The 13490-nt window shown below is 36.7% G+C and overlaps 1 protein-coding gene across 3 annotated transcripts in view; it reads left to right on the plus strand.

Moving 5' to 3' along the window:
• The window catches only part of MED23 (mediator complex subunit 23), a 41217-nt gene extending 28173 nt beyond the window's left edge, over positions 1–13044 (plus strand). For 2 of the 3 annotated variants that reach the window (XM_082633441.1, XM_082633442.1), the window contains 12 exons: positions 776–900; positions 1453–1658; positions 1747–1927; positions 2877–3047; positions 3487–3703; positions 5366–5602; positions 6576–6741; positions 7300–7372; positions 8175–8389; positions 9048–9168; positions 10136–10267; positions 11917–13044. In XM_082633441.1, the coding sequence (XP_082489567.1) occupies positions 776–900; positions 1453–1658; positions 1747–1927; positions 2877–3047; positions 3487–3703; positions 5366–5602; positions 6576–6741; positions 7300–7372; positions 8175–8389; positions 9048–9168; positions 10136–10267; positions 11917–12084 (2012 nt within the window). In that variant the 3' untranslated portion in view covers positions 12085–13044. Of the gene's footprint in view, positions 1–775; positions 901–1452; positions 1659–1746; positions 1928–2876; positions 3048–3486; positions 3704–5365; positions 5603–6575; positions 6742–7299; positions 7373–8174; positions 8390–9047; positions 9169–10135; positions 10268–11916 lie in introns of those variants that run through there. The other variant, XM_082633443.1, reaches the window with a different exon arrangement.
• Positions 13045–13490: the final 446 nt, after the last annotated feature.

The raw sequence follows: 13490 nt of genomic DNA on the forward strand, positions 1-13490 counted from the left end.
AAGGGCTGAGATACAATCTTTTTTTACTACTTTATCAAGGATATTCTTAAGTGAAACGGGCACTTTTTTTTTTTTTCCTGCTAAGAGTGTTTTGTGGTGAAGATTACAGTGGCTATTAGTATTGTTTGGTGCCACTGTTTGATTTGTTCTGAGGCCCAGCAGTGTTACCCACCATTGCTTTTGTGACATCAGTGCACATTTCAACACAGTAAAAAGGCCAGTGATATCTTAGTAGTATTATTATTTCCATAGCATTGACCTCATCGAATCCTTGAAAGGATAGTGGGGACCCACAGAGTCTACAGACCACACTTTGAGAATGGCTATTTTAAAGAAGTAGCTATTGAATTTCGCAACCTTTGTGTACACTGTCTTATTTTACATAAATAAACTTCTTTGGTTTAGAGAGTTATAGTCTATAGCTGTTTCAACTACCAGAAAAGATATGTGGTACTTTATTAATTCTATTTCCTTGGCTCAGTAAAGTGCTAATACCTCACTGTCAGAGTGAGCTAAATGAGCAGTCATGATGGGCCTGTACCAATCTTTTATCATTGGTGCTCTGTAATTAAAAAAAAAAAAAAAGATACCAAATGTCTTTTGTCTTCTTTTCACTAGTTATGTTCATATTTACCGATGTGATTACTCGTTAAGTAGTGAATGCACTGCAGTGAAATTCTCTGAGTGTACATACTTGTGACTTTTCTGTGAAATCATTTATGAATTGTGGCCATGATCTTTTATATCTGGGTTACATTTGTTTGCTTGTGTTTAGATTTTTTTACAGGCTCTGATTCAATTCAGGGAACTTGGTGTAAAGACATCCTTCAGACCATCATGAGTTTTACTCCTCATAATTGGGCTTCACACACTCTTAGTTGTTTTCCAGGTCCACTGCAGGTAATTTCCTCTTGAATTATATATTGAATATACAGTATATGAAATCATTCTTCCCATTTACTGTGTTATTCTAGAGAGTTTGGATGATACCCAGAGAAAATTAGCTTTTATTTCTTTTTTTGTAAATCCTTGCTGTTACTTCCAAAATCTCTTGAGTTTTTCCTTGTCTTATTATAGGACTGGATATGTTTCTAAAAATTTAATTGCTATGGCTTCATCTTACTAGTTAACAGTTTTAGAATCTTGTGAGATTTAACACATTAACTGAAAAATTCTTTCTCATAGAACAGGAATGGGGAGAAATACAATGTAATGGAGCTTCACAGAATACACATCATGTACATTTGACTGATTTTTTTAAAATCACACAGAATCACACAATCAAGCCTTTGTATTTTCCCAGTATAGAAATTCAGGCCTTGATTACTGAGCTGCTTGAAGTCACCTGGAATTTATTAGCGTTAGAGTCAAGCCTGGAGCTGGTTTCTTGACTCTGTAGCCATAGCCCTTTTTACTACAACCATTGAAATAAATTTCTGATCTTCCTTGTAGGCATTCTTTAAACAAAATAATGTACCTCAGGAAAGCCGTTTTAATCTGAAGAAAAACGTGGAGGAGGAGTATAGGAAGTGGAAGTCAATGACGAATGAAAATGACATCATTACCCACTTTTCTGCACAGCGCTCTCCTCCTCTCTTCCTTTGTCTTCTCTGGAAAATGCTCCTGGAAACAGATCATATTAATCAGATAGGCTATAGGTAAGCCAGAAACCTAGATCTGCATTCCATTTGGCAATCCATTATACCCTACAGCAATGCAATTTATTTTTTACTCTCTGCTTTCCAGAGTGTTAGAGCGAATTGGAGCTAGGGCCTTGGTAGTCCATGTGAGAACATTTGCAGATTTCCTGGTATATGAGTTCTCTACATCAGCTGGGGGTCAGCAACTCAACAAATGCATTGAAATTCTTAATGACATGGTATGGAAGTACAACATTGTTACATTGGACAGATTGATTCTCTGCCTGGTAAGAATACACTTACTTAAGAACAGATTTCTAAGCAGTCCCATTCTCTTTTGGATTGATGTGTATGGCTAATGGATCTTGTGCTGATCTGTTCTATGTTTCTAAGGATTTAATAAATTTATACTATAAATCAAGTATTGCTATCAATTCCCTAAGGAACTAGAGGTTCCCCAATTTCTTCATTCATTCAATAAGCATGTATTGAATATCTACTGTGTTGTATGCACAGAAGGTATAGAAGTACATAAGACAGATGTGGTCCTGGCCTTGAAATGCCTGAGTTGATTCTCAAAGGCTCCTACTAGAGGCAGGAAGTAGTAAAAAGTCACTGAATCTTTTTTGAGTACTTATAACCATTTCTGTGCACTTTGGTAGCCGTAGTCATAACTGAGTGTTTCTTACAGCCATCCAGTATTCCCCAAGCATTTTTTCTCCTGGTTTTGATGTCTATTTCAGGCCAAATTTTAAGAAAAATCACTGAACCAGGCTGGACAATGCTACATTTGTTTTAATACTATAGTGGTGATATTTAGGGAGCTTAAGTGGTTAACATTTACCTCTTAGCTGTAGAGCATAGATATAAAGATGGTTATAGTCTAGTAAAGGAAATAAAGTCAGTCTATAAATCAGTAAAATAAAAGGGTAAGTTAGAGGTGTAGGGAAAATATTGCCAGGCAACAATGAGAGATGACATCTACCTAGGTGGTGGATCTTAAAAGGTAGGTTAAATTTCAAAAAATAAAGATGGACATTCTAGGTGAGAGCCAAAAATAGGCAAGAAAGGGTCAGATATGTTTGAGGAATGCTGAACAGTTGTTTTGGGGTAGACTAGACATATAATGAAATTCTAATAATCGTGAGTTTTACTGTTTTCAAATTTAGACTCTTTAGAGCCATGCTTTTGCACAGGTCGGGCATTTTCATTTAATTTTTCTGTTCTTCTCCAAAGGCCATGCGTAGTCATGAAGGGAATGAAGCCCAGGTTTGTTATTTCATAATTCAGTTGCTGTTGCTCAAACCAAATGATTTTAGAAATCGAGTAAGTGACTTTGTGAAGGAAAATTCCCCAGAACACTGGCTACAGAATGACTGGCACACCAAGCACATGAATTATCACAAGGTACTAATTAAAATTAGTGCTTCAGTTAATCCTTTTTAAGGCCAAACTTTAGGTATTTGGCTAACTGACTTGGCTGTTTTCTCTGCAGCTCTGCTCTTTTCTCTCTGGTCTGTATAGAAGTGAATTAGCTCCCTAAACTTTCTCAAGGTTCTAGAGTATCTCTAATGTTAAGAATAAATTGAAGCTACAGTTTTAGTAGACATGGGTACTTACAATACAAAATGAAAAGAGTTATTACCAGTCCTTTCGTATGTAAATCTCTTTTGGTATATCTTTGGGATAATAGAGATTTGGGGTGAGTAAAGGACTCTAGATTTCGTTGCATTGCAGGAACAAACACAGTTTCATATTCTTCGAAAAATGTCAGGTTTATTTAGCTCCTTTTTTAAGAAAATTACAAAAGATCGCATAAACATTTACCATTTCCTCACTTCCACAGAAATATCCGGAGAAGCTCTATTTTGAGGGCCTGGCAGAGCAGGTCGATCCTCCTGTGCCGATCCAGTCTCCATATCTGCCCATCTATTTTGGAAATGTGTGTCTCCGATTCCTTCCAGTATTTGATATAGTAATCCACAGATTTTTAGAGTTGCTCCCAGTATCCAAGTCATTGGAGACTCTACTAGATCACCTGGGAGGTTTATATAAATTTCATGGTGAGCTTTTTCAAATTTTAATTCCATCTAATAGCTCTACAGACAAAAGTAGGCTGGGCATGACCATTTGGGTAATAGTAGTTCTAAAGGTTTTATTTTAATAATTTTTAATAAAAGTGTTTTTGAGGGGCAGTGCTATGTGAAGATGCCATGAAGTATAAAATAGAAAACATAAAAATATCAATAGTTAAATCATAGCCAAAAAAAAAGTAATATATAGGAGGTCCCTTATTTTATATATTGTGTGATTAATTACCAAATCAGTATAGAAGGAGGGAAGTATGAGTTCAGAACAGACTAATGTTACTGTGAACTGAACAGATCTTGGCAGGCTTCTTGGATGGATAGTGTTTGAACAATGATATATGTGATTTGTATAAAGAGAAAGGAGAAGAGAGCATGATAAGCAGAAAGAATCCTTTGGAAAAATCATGGAGGTGTTAAAAACAAGGCATTTTGAAAACAACAGGCTAAATTGTACCTGGTGGTAGATCACCGTAAATGCCAGGCTGAGAAGTTATGATTTTATAACCTGCAGATAATCAAGAGTTAACTAGAAGTTATTGAGTAAAGTCATGGTATGGAAAGCATTCTTTTAGAAAAGTGAATCCAGTTCTAGCCGAAGCATGTCTTGGAAGGAGGAAGCCATTTCAAAGACTTAGGTCAAGACGTTCAGGTGTATGATTAGCATCTAAACAAGTATGGTGGCATTGAAAATGAGAAAGAAGGGACAGATAGTCAAGGAAGTAGGAATTGGGCTTGATTGACCAGTTATGGAGAAAATATCAAAAGAAAGAAATCAAGGACAACTCTAAAGTTTTGAGCCTGGTAACTGGAGCATGGTGAGGTCAGTGACAGAGCACAGAAGTCCTGGAGCAGCCACTGTGGGGACAGGGCATATTTATCTGGGGGGCAGTTCTTCTTAGTCCTTGATCTGAGATGTCTCCTTTCAAAGCAGAAGTCTGAATTGTGGTTTAGCACAGCAGAGTAGTATGAAGTTCAAGGGAGCATTCCTTTAAAAATGCTTTTCTTCTGTATTAGGTAATGTCTGCACATGATGCAGTGAAAAGTAGTTAGTCTCATCCCTATCCTCCAGCTAGGCAGTTTCTTTCCCTATTGGCAATCGCTATTACCAGTTTCTTGTGTATCCTACCTTAAATACTCTGGAGTTGGTAGTTTATTTTTTTTTCACAAATATTATGTAATATACACATTGTTCTGCACCTTACTTTTTTTTAACCTTTATAATGTATTAGGGTTGATTATTTTGTATCAGTACATACAAATCTGCTTCACACATACCATAATTGACCTAACCAGTCCCCTGTTTTTCACCATTTACACTGTTCTAATCTTTTGCTAGTATAAACAGGGCTGCAGCAATGTTGCTTACACATAAGTCATTTTTTCAGGATAAATTTCCAGGACTGGAATTGCTATGTCAGAATGTGATGAATATCCTTCAGTATAAGCTGTGTATATTGTTAGAAGCCTTCTGCGTTGTCCTAGAGTAAAAATATTCATTGTGTGCAATTATCCAACATGTGAAATAGTTTTATAACCTTCTGAGCTGTTTTTTGGTAATCTTGAAAATAGAGGATTCGTTTTTCACAGTTGTCAGTAACCAGGTAACACTGTAATGATCTGTTTTCTTCTTGGCAGATCGTCCAGTGACCTATTTGTATAACACTCTGCACTATTATGAAATGCACCTGAGAAATCGCGAAAGTCTCAAACGAAAACTTGTCCATGCAATCATTGGGTCGCTCAAGGATAATCGACCACAGGGCTGGTGTCTAAGTGACACTTACCTGAAATGTGCTATGAATGCACGAGAAGACAATCCCTGGGTCCCAGATGACTCCTACTATTGCAAATTGATTGGCAGACTAGTAGATAATATCCTTTTTACTGTGATTTTTCCAGACTCTTCAGAAATAACTATATGTTGGTTTGTGTGAACATATATTGTCTTTAAATATTCCAAGATTTTGATATATTCTAATATTTCAATTTTTTAAGATCATTTTATTTGAAATGTTTTGAAGGTTTTGAAATCTTAAATTAGCAGCATTATGCCAGATAGGCCGAAATTTACTCCATTAAAATTTGTATTTCAAAAAAGGCCTTAGAGAAGAGATCTGTTTTAAAGAAAAACAATCCTATTCCTAAATAAATGTACTATGTGTTTTAGTACATACATCTGTTTGCCACTGGAGAACATAGAATTTTGTTGCTTTAAATAAATCCCTAAATGTTTTTTAAAACATTAATAGATAACAATAAAACCTTATTATTATTTTTTTTTTTTAGTGAAAGAGATTCTATATTGGTATTTTTATTTCTTCACTTTTATGTTGTTTTAAATTATTAGCACACTGTGCTTAATATATCTATACACCATGCCACTATTTACTAGATAGAGCAATTTTACATAAATGGGCATGATTTCGTATGCAAGGAATTATTTCCTGAAATAAAAGAATTACTCATGAGAAAGTAATGTTCTTATTAACTTTCCTATAACTATTAAAAGAAAATAGGTTGATAAAGCCTACAGATACCTTGGTTGCATCTATAGCTATCATGTCACAGTTACAAGAGCCCACTTATATAAGACCAACCGTTTATACCTGTGGTTGACCACATGGTTGCTGTCGGTACACTTTGGTCATGTCAAATTTATTTGTATTTGGTTTGTATTGTTTGCCTCTTAAGCTCTCCAATAAATCACTTCTTGAGGCCTCATAATCAGATGAATTGGTAATCGAATGAGATGTTTACATGTGAAACATTTGAAAACTGTAAAGCATACAAATGTGAGCCTTTAATCTCAAAATAATCAAATAGTTATTGCTTTAATCATCTGCACCAATGGCTGGCAAATCTCCTGGTCCCTTCCCAAACTGTGACTGGAGATTCAATGAGTTTCCCAACCCCGCTGCACACGCACTGCACGTTACTTGTGTGGAGCTCATGGCCTTGGCTGTTTCAGGCCAAGATGTTGGAAATGCTCTTCTAAATGTTGTCCTGAAAAGGTGTGTATCCTGTTTCCTGCAATAAGATTCATTGTTTATTTGTAGAGAATGATATTTTATTTGGAGCTCTTTGACAAACCTGTTGTCCCAAGGCCAATGCACGTTGAATAGCGACTGTCTTTTGGGTCCAGATCTTGTCTTTGTAATATAGATGAAATGGAATGAGCCCTGAACAGGGTCAGAAGACCTGGGTTTGTTCCCACTGCTACTCTTTATTAGCTGTTTGACATTTAATTTAGGAATAATGTTAACTTCTCACTAAAGATAGTCTTTCAAGATTCCCTTCTTAAAGACCAACATAAAGTAGGGGATAATGATTGGAGAAGAAGTATACATAAGTGAAATAGTCTTTTAGCTCAGCAACCATTGTTAAAGAAGACAACCAAAAAAAGAAGAAAAGCCTTTTTAGCTCTTGTTTATATTTTTACTCGCTAAAAATCCATTGTAGTTTTATTGAAATAGGTCAGTTGTCACCCCCCAAATGATATATGTTCTCAAAATAAGATCCATTGTCACTTTTATAATTTCACTCTTTTATTCTTTTTTCCCCACTAATAGTCAGCCTTTAGTGCCAAGAGAGAACATTACAGCATGGATGAATGCAATTGGATTGATCATCACTGCCCTACCAGTGAGTTAATCATTGCGATTTGTATAAGCTCGTCATGCAATTAATGAAATGTTTCATATTTCTTAAGCTTTCATGTTGTTATTGCTTCAGAAATCTACAATGACTATTTTGTTTGCATTTTGCATCAGATCTAAATAAATCTACCTGACTTATGGGTCCCTGCATCTCTGGTCCCACCTTACCTATCCAACCTTAGTTTTCCCATTAAAATCTGATCTACTTTCAACCCGTAACATGTTATGTATCTAGAGCCTTTGCTCCTGCAAACGATGCTTGTTGAGACATGTTTCAGGTACTTCTGCCGTGTAAGAGAATTTTTCAGAACGCTTATTCCTTCTGTCACCTTCTCTAAAGCTTACTCATTCTCTGCTGGCTTAGGGCTTGCTTCGTCAGTGAAGTCTTCCATGACTTCTCCGCCCATGTGAAGTCTCCCTTCTGTGACCTCCACATGTGTCTAGTCAGCACCACACAGTTGTCTGACATCTTTGAATGTCAGTAATATTGTCTAAACCTGAGCTTTCCACACTTGTTTTTTATGCACCTTTATGAATCACTTTTTCCTTACACTCCTCCAAAATATATATACACACACACACACATAGTTATGAATTATAAATGTGTCCCAGTGTTATCTGTATAATAAATATAGGCAAAGACAATTTACCATGTAGTAAATATCAGATACTAAATGAACTGGACATGAGAAAGTGCTATTATTTTAAGCTTTGGAGTAGAATACTGGATATGGGGTGGAATACTGGACAAATGCTATTTTTCACCAGGCTTTCTCCTGGTTTTAAAGGAGCCGTATTGGATTGTCCTTCATGATCGAATTGTGAGTGTTATCAGCAGTCCCAGCCTGACATCTGAGACAGAGTGGGTCGGCTATCCTTTCCGCCTCTTTGATTTCACTGCTTGTCATCAGTCCTACTCTGAGATGAGCTGCAGCTACACGTTAGCTCTGGCACATGCGGTGTGGCACCATTCTAGCATTGGGCAACTTTCTCTCATTCCCAAGTAGGTATTATGATTTCTTAAAGACATTTGATTTATCATTTTGTTTTTGTTTTTTAATCTCATTTATGCACAGGTATATATCTCATTCAATAGAACAACTTAGAAGTAAAAGTCTTAAGTAGATTCTAGGTATCAGGAAGCCTCCTTTATTTCAGAATTGTTTGAATGAAATTAATTTGTGTGTACAAGTAACAATCTGGTATCTTGTTTTCCATTAACATTTTGGGAGGCTTAGTCAAATGCATTCTTTTTCCAGAATATATCCCAAAAGTTGGCTTTTGAACTGCATAACTAATATTAGGCTATCTTCTGATTTTTTTTTTGACTGTATAATTGGTATTAATTAGATTCACATTTCTTGAGAATGGCCTTTGTATTAGGTTGGTTATTCTCTTTTTATTTCAAAGAATTCACATTCTGTCATTCAGTAATTTTACTATTAGGAATGACTTCTAAATCTGAAGTAATTTATTTCAGTAATCAAATGAAAATAAGAGCCAGTGAGAGATGTGAGATTAATTTAAAATGTTACCAAAATTAAAGGAAACTTTTTTTAAAAGATTACAAATTTTGCAAATACTCGGGTAGGCTGTATTAACAAAGTTCAAACAATTCAACTGATTTCAAGTAACAATAAATTTTTATTTTTAAACTTTAGGTTTCTCACTGAAGTACTTCTTCCTATAGTGAAGACTGAGTTCCAGTTGCTTTATGTGTACCATCTCGTGGGACCATTTTTACAAAGATTTCAGCAAGAGAGAACTCGATGTATGATAGAGGTAGAATAAAATCTGGGTTTTCTGTGATAAGATTAAGTTCTAAAAGATATATTAAGTTTTCTTTCCCAGTGTTCTTCAAACTGCATATCATTACCATTAGTAGGAAAATCATTTTAGTGGGATCTAAGAGCAATTTTTGAGGCCTTAGTGTCCCCATAACTTAGTATGCCTATAACGAGTTTGATGTGTGATGTGTTGAACTGGAGATGCAGGGGAAAATATCTGTCATCAAGGTTGAGAAGAAAGTTAAGGACGGAGAAGTGCATTTGAGAACATTCTCTGTAGTACAGAGGAATTCATTAAAATCATGGGAATGGTTGAAGTCAATCACCTATAACAAGAGTATAGGTAGGGCTTCCCTGGTGGCGCAGTGGTTGAGAGTCCACCTGCCGATGCAGGGGATACGGGTTCGTGCCCCGGTCCGGGAGGATCCCACATGCCGCAAAGAGGCTGGGCCCGTGAGCCATGGCCGCTGAGCCTGCGTGTCCGGAGCCTGTGCTCCACAACGGGAGAGGCCACAACAGTGAGAGGCCCGCGTACCGCAAAAAAAAAAAAAAAAGAGTGTAGATAAAAGAAAATGAGCCAGGAGTAGACCCTTAAAGTATGAGCCACCACATGGAACTAAGAAAGTCCAGTATAAAGGCTCCCTGAGATTGCAGATATCCCAGAAATTGAGAGGTGGTTTCTAGAAAAGGGATTATCTAGCTCTTAAGTTTAAGAGAATACTATTAGAAAGAGAAATTACATTTAAGCTCTAATAAGGAGGCAGTTTGTAGCACTCTGGATTCCATTATAAATGCAGGCAGTATCATGTCACCCATGTGCATAAGGTCTGTATGATAGTGACAATCCCTCAACAAACATGTTATCCTCTGTGCTAGTCTTGTAGTGGAGTCTAGTTGCATCAAGCTGAATTACTGAACCATTTTCTAACCATTTAAATAATTTTATATTATTTGTTAAATAGATTGGTGTGGCATTTTATGACATGTTGCTGAATGTAGACCAGTGTAGCACCCACTTAAACTACATGGATCCCATCTGTGACTTCCTGTATCATATGAAGTACATGTTTACTGGTGACAGTGTAAAAGAGCAAGTAAGTTCACTTTAATTATTTTTTAATGACATTTAGTTTAGAAAACTTAAATATATGGCGGATAGACTTTTTTGTTTGGGTGAGTGGGGTTTTTTGGTTAATTTTTTTCTTTTAAGGGGACAAGTTTAATAGACCTTTTTAGGCTACATGGCATATTACTGTGGACATAGTGTTAAAGTAAATACCTATTATAATTTCTCACACTTTTCCCCTTGATATTTGCAGCAAAACATCTGAAAAAGACCTGGGGGTTTATTAACAGTAAACTCATTAGGAAGAAACAGTACAGTATGGCTACTGAAAAGATCAGAGAGGCCTTGTGTTATAAGTGAAGCAGGGCCTAGTTTTCCTCACAGTGATTAGGGTACACTGCGAGGATGTGAGACAAATCGCAGCATGACAAGAAGACTAAAACCGGGAGGGTCAGGAGAATAACTAATGAAGGGTCTTTGAAGGAACTGGGGGTGCTTAACTTGAATTTTTGAAGTTCTGGGGAATTAATTGTATTCTTACTATTTGGGCGTTGCCATTTGGAATAGGTATTAAATTTGTTCTGTGTCACTTTAAAAGGTATACAAACTGGTGAAGTTAAAGGGAGGCACGTTGTAACTCAACATATAAAGAGCCATTCCCTGGGAGAGCTGTCTCAAAGTGGAAGGGTCCTCCTTAAATCATAACTGAGTTTCCTGTCTGTGGGAACCAGGATCTCAGCTGTTTTAGAAGGGTGGAGAGAGGGCAGATAGGTGGAATTAAGTGACCTCCCCTCCATACTTCAATGTTATTTCTCTCTAAAATGGGAAAGGAACATAAATTGATAGACGTAAACATATGACTCCTAGTCTGAGGGATTCGTTCCTTGGAGCTGGCGACGTGGGATGGGGAGGGTGTCAACTCCTTCATGCCTCAGCAGGATTGTCAAGTGGGAACCAATTCAGAAATGTTCTCGTTAGCATATTCCTTATATTTGGGCCTAAGAAACTTTGACACAAGGGGAATACAAAAAGGAAGAATTATTAATGGGCTGATCTTTCCTAATAAGATCCAAAAACATTTGAATAAAGCTAAGAAAGCTATGGAACTGCTTGATGTATTTATTTCTTTAAAGTTTTTTAAGTAAGAGTAGATCTAATATTATTTAGTTTGAATTCCAAGTGTAAATCAAAACCAAAAAGTTGGCTTTATAGATAAATGTTATGGATGTAAGTTATTCAAAGAACTTCGACTATAATCGTGCTTTATGCTTCCCTTATGTGATACCTTACGTGAAGATGGTATCTTAAAAGGATGATCCCCTTGGTGGGTATGTAGAATTCCCAGTGTAAACTCTACTTGCTATCCTCAGTGGGACGACTGGCTAGCTAGGTAAATGAGTATGTTTTTGTAAGTGTATGCGTACATAGATAGAGGCACATACACATATATACATATATATATAATGTGTGTGTGAGGGACAACACATGTTTTTTCTCATGTAAGGGAGAAAGAGTTTTATCTGCTTTTGTTAAAACACAAAACATGCAGAGAAACATCTCATCTACCCGTTCCACTCCCTAGTTTATTGTCTCAGGATATGTATAAATTGCTTCTTTAAAGGTTGGAAATTGAAGTTCTCTGGTTAAAATACTTTTTAATGTGTTTTTATTTTTTAGGTAGAGAAGATTATCTGTAATTTAAAACCAGCTTTAAAACTTCGTCTTCGATTCATCACTCACATCAGCAAGATGGAACCAGCTGCAGTGCCTCCACAAGCCATCAATAGTGGGTCTCCAGCACCTCAGTCTAATCAGGTGCCAGTGTCTCTACCAGTGACTCAGTGAAGTCAGGGTGTGCTGTGGTGAACACGGACTCGAATCTATTAAATCTGAACATGATCGCGCTACATAGTGGTGGAGTAGAGGCAGTGATGTTCAGATTGTTTTATTCTGATTCAAATGGTGAATCTGTTGACTTCCAACTCCCATCTCCCTATGTTTTTGTCTCTAAGAGATAAAGTAAGCTACACGTTGTTCATATCCACAACAATGTACTAGAGCTACCTAGGAATGGGGACATATCTGATCAAATGACTTTTACTAGGCACTCTCAATCTTTCCTATCTTGGCCATTGTTTTTATTTTTTAGTATTAATGACTTATTCAGTCTTCAAATACACTGTTTTAAAGGTACCACACATGTAAAATAGTTATTACAAATCCTTTTATTCATAAATCTCTTTTGGTGTATCTGGGATAAGAGATTTTTGTCAAGTAAAGGACTCTAGATTTCATTGCATTACTGGAGCAAATAGGTTCATATTCTTTTTAAAATGGCTTAAATTTTTGATCATAGATTTCCAAGTAAATGGGCTAATATTTCTAGTGTAGATTGGCAAGTTTTTGCCTTTGCCGGGGACTTGAACTTACTATATGAAATGAGTTGGAAGTCCTGTAAGAAAATAACATAGCTAGGGCTTCCCTGGTGCGCAGTGGTTGAGAATCTGCATGCTAATGCAGGGGACACGGGTTCGAGCCCTGGTCTGGGAGGATCCCACATGCCGTCGAGCAACTAGGCCCGTGAGCCACAACTACTGAGCCTGCGCGTCTGGAGCCTGTGCTCCGCAACAAGAGAGGCTGCGATAGTGAGAGGCCCGCGCACCGCGATGAAGAGTGGCCCCCGCTTGCCACAACTAGAGAAAGCCCTCGCACAGAAACGAAGACCCAACACAGCCAAAATAAATAAATAAATAAATAAACTCCTACCCCCAACATCTTCTTTAAAAAAAAAAAAAAAAAAGAAAATAACAGCTAGAAATGCATAAACGTAATAAAATCATCCTTAAGTGGTGATTCTTAAATCTCTGTTTTTAAAAATAAATCAGTTGCTTTTCCAGGTTGACACTCTCACCTGACAAATGATGTGATTCTTTGAATTTTTATAGTGTTAAGATTTTTAAGTATTTATATTTTTAAATATCATGTACATTTTGGTTCTTTTGAGTTTATTAGATTTTGAGAGACATACTGTCAATGAGGGGGGTGGCATTAAGATTGTAAAAGAGTTGAAAAATAATTAGTAAAATCTGTTGAATGAATAAACTGTCTGATTAATTACTCAGTTTGAATGAGCATCTGCTGTGTGCCAGGCAGTGTACTGGCTGGATTAGAACAGAGAACTGAGCTACTTCCATGGGTTGTACACTGTAGGTGGTGACTGACATTGACCTAGGAATTAAGAGGTACATCTT

Source organism: Mesoplodon mirus (assembly GCF_964341445.2).
Source record: "Mesoplodon mirus genome assembly, chromosome: 10".
NCBI classification, from domain to species: Eukaryota; Metazoa; Chordata; class Mammalia; order Artiodactyla; family Ziphiidae; genus Mesoplodon; species Mesoplodon mirus.